At 31.8% G+C, this 7,508-nt stretch overlaps 1 protein-coding gene across 1 annotated transcript; it reads left to right on the top strand.

The window, feature by feature from the left end:
- Positions 1–5,817: 5,817 nt before the first annotated feature.
- Positions 5,818–7,220, top strand: LOC129916919 (farnesol dehydrogenase-like). The gene is made up of 5 exons (XM_055997131.1): positions 5,818–6,034; positions 6,102–6,400; positions 6,494–6,638; positions 6,753–6,893; positions 6,982–7,220. Exons 1-5 carry the CDS (start codon positions 5,903–5,905, stop codon positions 7,021–7,023), a joined length of 759 nt encoding a protein of 252 aa, XP_055853106.1. The 5' UTR covers positions 5,818–5,902; the 3' UTR covers positions 7,024–7,220.
- The last annotated feature ends 288 nt before the right edge of the window (positions 7,221–7,508 follow it).

Below are 7,508 nucleotides of genomic sequence, written 5' to 3'. Positions count from 1 at the left end.
TGTAATTAACGAACATTTGAAAAAAACTATAGCCTAGTCTAGAGGCGAAACGAAAATTTTCATACATAATCAGCACAAGGAAATCATAAACAAAAATTTTGCTTTTCTTTGCACAAAACGCAGCTTAGGCAACGAAATTCTTATCTGTGCTAGAATATATGGAGAGTTTTCAATCGTTTGTCAACTCCATTTATTTTTCCAGGCAATTTTGATTGCAGCAAAAGTTTTTTTGATTTTGGAGACTTAGAAAAATTTTCGTTTTGCTTCAGCAGCGTGCTAGGAATGCTTTATCCGGTAAACTAGAAAAATTTTAATTTCCAACCACTCTGTTTTCTTGTTTTCCGTACAAAGTATTTAAAATATTGAATACAAAAATCAGAGAATGTGCAAATACGGGACAATCACGGGACAAATTACAAAATACGGGACACATATACGTAACGGGTTTCTTAAATAAAAACCCGGGACAAGCTATAGAGACATGTCCCATGAGACATGTCCCATGAGACCTGTCCCATGAGACATGTCCCATGAGACATTTCCCATGAAAAATGTCTCGTGAGATATTTCCCTTGAGACATGTCCCATTAGACATTAGATATGTCCCATGAGACATTTTTCATGAGACATATGTCGTGAGACATTTCCCTTGAGAAATATCTCGTGAGACATTTCTCTTGAGACATATGTCGTGAGACATTTCTCTTGGGACATATGTCTTGTGACATTTCTCTTGAGACATATGTCACGAGACATTTCCCTTGAGACATTTCCCTTGAGACATATGTCGTGAGACATTTCTCTTGAGACATATGTCGCGAGACATTTCTCTTGAAACATATGTCGTGAGACATTTCTCATGAGACATGTCTCGTGAGACATTTCAATTGAGACCTGTCCCATGAGAATTGTCCCATGAGACATGTCTCATGAGATATGTCTCATTAAACTTGTCTTATGGGACATGTTACATGCTAAAATAGACTAGATAGATTGAAAATTTAAATTAAATTTAAACTCCTAGGATTCCAGAAGAGCTAGCAAAGGCATGTGTTATCTATTTTTTTTTTTCTTATTATTATTTACTCGATATGTATTTTTAAGGAATTTTCAAATCATGAATATGGAGCAGAATAATAAATTCCTATGAACTTAGTTGATTCGTATGTGGGTATATGCATGCAGAAGATAAACATAACATATATGTGTCAGCAAAAATTAATTTCCTCAAATTATATCTATATTCATGTAATGCATGCATGGTGTATATACAAATCTTGATTAAAATTTGCATTGTTGCATATTACTGATAAATATCTCCGAAAATATTTCTGGAAGCCAAAAAAAAAAAAAACATATAAAACAAAAAAAAAAACGCTTCGCAATTGGCAGCTTAAAATTTGACTTGAAGCAATCATTGCTGCTCACATATGTATATGAAGGAGGATGCACAAGCAAATGTAAGGTTATTGTTCCGATTCTAGAGAATATTGAAAATTCCAGTTGTATGTCTAAAAATAGCACAGATATGATGGTAGCTGTTTGTACAAACATACATAACTACTCCAATGAATGTCTGTTTGTTTTTTTTTATCAATCTGCATTTTATACAAACTAGGATTCCACATTATTTTTTAACTGATGAACATTTTACTAACGGGGAAAACGATTATTATTATTATTGTTCTGCAAACACAAGTTAACTTTTTGCGGTTGATAGTGAAAATGTATGATTGCTCCATATTTCAGGATTTTTCTTTTTTTACTCAAGCAGACAGACTAAAAAATGCCTCTGACTACAAGTTTGGTTATCGCGATTGTTTCAACGAGGAGTACCATATGGACAAAAAAGAGTCATTTTTTTTTGTTAAAAACCGAGTGAAACCTCTTTAATGTAACCGGATTTTGATTTCCTTTTTTTTCATAGTAAAAAAGGATACACATTTATTTTCTTGCTACCACCTCTTAACTCCCCAATGATACTCATGTATTCTTTTCAGGGCTGAATTGCATAAAAGGGTTTTCTTAGAGATACACTTGCTAAGGTGGCATGCTTTATAGAGTGTGGTAGGGTTCTCACAAGAATCATTTACAACATAAATCTTCGGATCTATTCATTCCAAGAATGTTATTATATACCTTTCTATAGTCCCTGTGAGGTTTGAGAATCCAGTTAAAGTTAAAATGCCGATGACATTATGTAGGATAAAAACACAAGAAAAATGCTTATAGCGAAAAGTCGATAAAGAAAAGAAAAAATCGTTATCAGAACCTGAACAAATAAATGGATTGTTAAAGTGGTGATCTTCGTAATTGACATTTAAATTTCCCTTATATTACCACAGTCTCAAAAAACTATCAATTTTATAAATGTTGGAAACATAGTTATTTCTGAACCTTTTCGTATAGGTTGATATTCTGCATATTTATATTGCGATTAAAGTAATTCATAAAAAAATATGGTTATAAAAAATGTAACAGTTCTTGTAAGTCGATTTGACAGCTAATTCCAGCATCGAGCTGGAATGAATAACTTATTTATGTTCATTTCAAAAAGCTTATCTTCTATTCATTTTTGGCACAAGTTTTTAAAATCCAACTATAGACTATGAGATGTTGGCACCCGCAAATGCAAATTTCTTTCTTCAAACCTGCCTGGTTCGATTGCCCAAGGTAAGCCCAGGATGGCCCCATTTTTTTTTACGCTAGCCCAACCTATAACGAGTTTAATTTTTTTCTGTTCAAAAAAACAAAAAATAATTTTTAATAATAAATGTAAAAATCGTTGATTTTTTCACCTTAACCTTAGTCTAAAGATAACAAAAATAATTTTTTTTCATTTCAGAAACCGAAAAAATTATTTTTTTTCCTGTGAAAATATCGTTACTTTAAAACTGTGGTTTGCTTGCCCAAGGTTAATCCAGGATAGCCCAATTTGTATTTTAACTCAAAAACCACAAAAAAATTAGTTTGGTTTAGTGTAAAAATCGTCGATTTATCACTGTAATTTGTTGGCCCAAGGTTACAAAGGTCAACTAGTTCATTAATTTTTTAGAAAAAAAAAATTGAAAAAATAGTACGCATACACCACATTGACCGTTTCAATTTATATTTTGGAATAATTATTTTTATGAAAAAAACAAAACCGGTTTCCATGATCCAAAAAGGGATTTCATGGTTTTTCTAATAGTTCCTATGGCTTAAACTGAACGAAATTGAATTGCAGCCACTAGCTTTTCAATACAAAAAGATTTATCAAAATTGATTCACAAACATAAAAAAAAAAACAAAAAAAAAATACAGACGAATTCATTACCTCCTCCTTTTTGGAAGTTGTTAAAAAGTAAATCCACTGGTGTAGGCACTACCTGTCAAATATTATTTATTTGACTAAGAATTCTAACTTGGTTGAATGTAGTCCATATAACATTCCTGTTAAGAAGCTTGATTTAATTTGTTTTATTTCACATTAAAAACTACAAAATACATATATTTTTTCAAGAGTAAAAATAACAATTTTTTTTTTGGTTTGCAATATGAGCGCCTAGAAAAGCTACATCCTCAGTATAGTCTATCCAAACTATTTTCAAAAGTAATAACAAATATAAATTAGTTTGTGAGGTGATTTCTTTTTCAGTACACGAATAGTGCTTATTAAACTTGTCTCAACTAACCACGGTAATTCTAACTAATTCCATCTCTTTTGATTTTTAGGAAATTGGTTATTTGAAATATTTTTGAACTAAGGGTGGGCTTACAGAAAAAAATTCAAAGGAGATGACACATTTTTGGGCCACACTGTGTTCACTAATGAAATTGGTATCAAATGAAAGGTGATGATAAGCACATTACGTGGGTAAAATATTTTTCAAATCGTTGGTGGGGTTTTGGAGATATTGGAGTTTGAAGTTTCGGATTTCAAATTCAAGATTTCAGTTATTTTTTCAAACAATTAATCGTAGAATGCGTAATAATAGATGTAAAAAAAAAATATTGGTATCAAATGAAAAGTATTTCTCTTGTCTATAAATCTGTATCAAAAATCTTTTTTTATGTTAAAAAAAATTATACATATTATGTACATTACTTCTGAAAAGGTGATTTTTTTAAGCGAAATATCAAAATATTCAGTGGTGACAGTGATAGAATGAATTTCTATCTTCAAGATTTTTAAATGCCAGCTTTGTGTGTGGTCAAACACAGATATGCAATTCAATAGAACATGTCTAGAAAATGTTGAAGATTTGCATTCGCGACAGAAATCCACCTCTAAGCAGCCTTGATCAACTGAAAACTACATTGAAAGAAAAGTTACAACAAAACCTTCAAATGTTTATTCGTGGATTAACAGAAGACGCTAGAGGAGACAATATCAAGTATTGAATAAAATTATTGAAAAGAATTTGTCACTGACTTCCAATTTTTTCTTAAAAAGCAAAAATTATTTTAATCAGTTTTCAGACCTTGAATTTTTAAATTTGGTTCATTTTTGTTTGTTGATAGTTTAGCATTTTTTCGACTTGCTAAACAATAATAAGCAAACACAAAAAAAGTACACCATTTTAAAGCCATTTATCTGGAAATTAGACAACAATAACTCTTTTACTGTTGAACTTACATAGATACTGACTTATTAGTCTAAGAGCCCACAGCACCCATCGGTAGTCTTTCTTCCCGAGCGATGAGCTCTTGGTCTACGTGCTTGTATAGAAAGAAAAACACTAATTGAAACCTTTTTTAATAAGTCCAAACTGTCCATAGTGTCCCTTCTCTTCCAAGTTTCAAATAAACATTTTTTATTATCAGCACAATCAATGTTTTTGGAACTGAAAAGGAGTCTATAGTCTGCAACCCTGCTAAGTAAATACATTATTGAAAATTAACACAATTTTTGCACTACTTTTTCTTAAAAAACACTGTCACAGTTGTTTCAATCACCGCAATTTTACTATGAAGTATGTCTGCCTTTTTGTTACCACTCAACATTATAAAATTTATTATCTCAATGCACATCATAAATAAAGAACACGAATCTAATACATCTCTGTACAGACAAGTGGACTTTCAAGTTGCATGTAATCGTAAACAAAATTGTCGATGTTATTTTCAAAAAACATTATTTGATGTTGTACCTTCTAATTTCACTTGTATCGTATATCGTGTATTGCCATATTTTTTGTTTTTTGATTAATTACTTTTTAATTCATTGAAATATTTCATTTTATATACTACTTGAGGCAGAGCATAAAAATGAAAGGGATCATGTAAGTCAGAATAAGATATCCTCATATTGAGAGCATATAAGAAGTTTTTCTATTTTAAGAACAATGTAAAATAAAAATTAAGCATTTCCTTAGTAGGATAGGGTTGTGCACTGATGCGATACAATTCCTGTTCACAAGTGATCAATTAATAACATAATGATTCACAATCATTTGGCAAAATATTTGCATTATATAATATTTTAAAGTCCTACATTTGGATACTTTGTAATTGACTTGGTTTATTTTCATAATCCCTCGAATAATTTGATATGTCATTAAAATAGCCTCTCAAATCCGAATTCATACCCGGGCTAATACACATTTGATATGCGACAAGCAATACATTCTCAAACCCAATCAATCACCCACTCTATTTAGCATACACTCAATCTCGCAAAATTCCTTTGATCCTAAAATATCGAAAAAATGACTCAAATGATCGCGGTCGATAAAAGCTCAAGCCCTTGCTGGTATATAGAAAAGATTCCGTATATCATATCGATGTGATCCTCAATAATATAAATAGAAGAAACACAAACCGTTGAATCCTCAGTTCGCCGTGTGTTCCTATAGCGCTTAATTCCCGCGAATTCAACAAACTCATATCCTTTGTAATTTTATAATAAAAATTCATTAGCATGGAACGATGGGTTGGTAAGGTTGCTGTGGTAACTGGCGCTACTGGTGGTGTCGGTTCAGCGATAGTAATAGAGCTCGTTAAAGCTGGAATGATCGTTTGTGGTCTAGCTAGGCGAAAGGATAAAGTAGAGGTCGGTTTAGTTCAAAATTTAATCTGCCAAAACAATAAATTAACAACACAGTTTTAATTACAAAAAGGCTCTTCGCGTAAGTGTTGTTGGTGCAAAGGGTCAACTTAATGCCGTCGAATGTGACATAACCTCCGAGGCATCGGTAAGTACTGCATTTACTTGGATTGAGAAGACATTTGGTGGCATTGATGTCTTGGTAAACAACGCGGCAACAACAAGTAAATTTTTGTTACTGGATAACAATAATATCAAGGATTTTCGCACAATGCTGGATACCAACATTATAGGACTTATAATCTGCACAAAGCAAGCCCTCAAAATGATGAAAGCTCGCGATGTGTCCGGCGTTGTAGTTAACATCAATAGGTTTGTTTATTAGATTACTTATTATCCCCCTGGACGGAGGAGCAACGGTCCAGTTAAAATGCAGAGTATTTAATATTCAAATTGTATTTGCAGTATTCTGGGGCACAAGTTGAATACTTGTGTGCCGGGAACGAAGCCCGTCAACGGAATGTATCCGGCATGTAAATTCGCCATGACTGCTATTACCGAATGCCTCAGGCAGGAGGTGATGTTTTTTGAAATCGCAGCTAAAATAATGGTAAGTAAGTTTAGCAGAGTTGTGTAGTTATGGATGAAGGTTTGTTGCTTGTTTTGGATTTGAAGGCGCACAGAGATGTGTCAGTCAATTAAAATTTGGTTATACGTTTTGTAGAATATTAGCCCAGGGCTTGTAGAGAATGACATAGTTACAGCTAATTCGGATAATGATTTGGTAACGTTGATGCCACGACTGGCCCCAGCTGAAGTTGCAAAAGCTGTGATTTTTGCTATTTGTACTCCGGATAATGTATTGGTATGTGAATGTATTTGTAAATCTATTTATCTATCTACTTTTTATTTAATGAAATGTGTATATGTTTGTAACATTGTTTTGATTTTAGATTCAGGACATTATAATAAAGCCTGGAGGGGAATTTTTGTGAACCACAAAATAGTTTTATACAACAAAAGAAGAACAACAAAAACCATAATAAGATGAAAATAAATCCTTAAATTATACTGTTAACTGTTATTGAAACTATTTGGTGAATTAAAGTAACGAGATATTCTGTTAAAAATGCATTTTAAATGTAATAGCAGGATAAATTATAAGAAAAAATAAAAATAAAATTTGTAACAAGTTATTTATTCAAATAAAAATTCAAGTTTACAAGGACTCCTTTTCGATTTAATGGAAACTTGTTTTTTTTTTTCTAATTTTCATAAAGAAAGAATAACTATGTCATTGGAAAAGTGGTTTTATGAAAGTGAAAGAAAGTAGGACAAAAAGCACTAAATTGTCGAACGACCCTTTTCCGTAATTCTTTATCATGGTTTAATCGAACTTTAAATTGTTAATAATATCCTTGTGCAGCTTCACATGCGGTAACAAATATATTTTTTTAACCTAAAAAAAGAGATACATACA

Source organism: Episyrphus balteatus, chromosome 3 (genome assembly GCF_945859705.1).
Source record: "Episyrphus balteatus chromosome 3, idEpiBalt1.1, whole genome shotgun sequence".
In the NCBI taxonomy this organism is placed as follows: Eukaryota; Metazoa; Arthropoda; class Insecta; order Diptera; family Syrphidae; genus Episyrphus; species Episyrphus balteatus.
The sequence above is the reverse complement of the archived record's forward strand: the minus strand, read 5'-3'. Positions and strand labels throughout refer to the sequence as shown.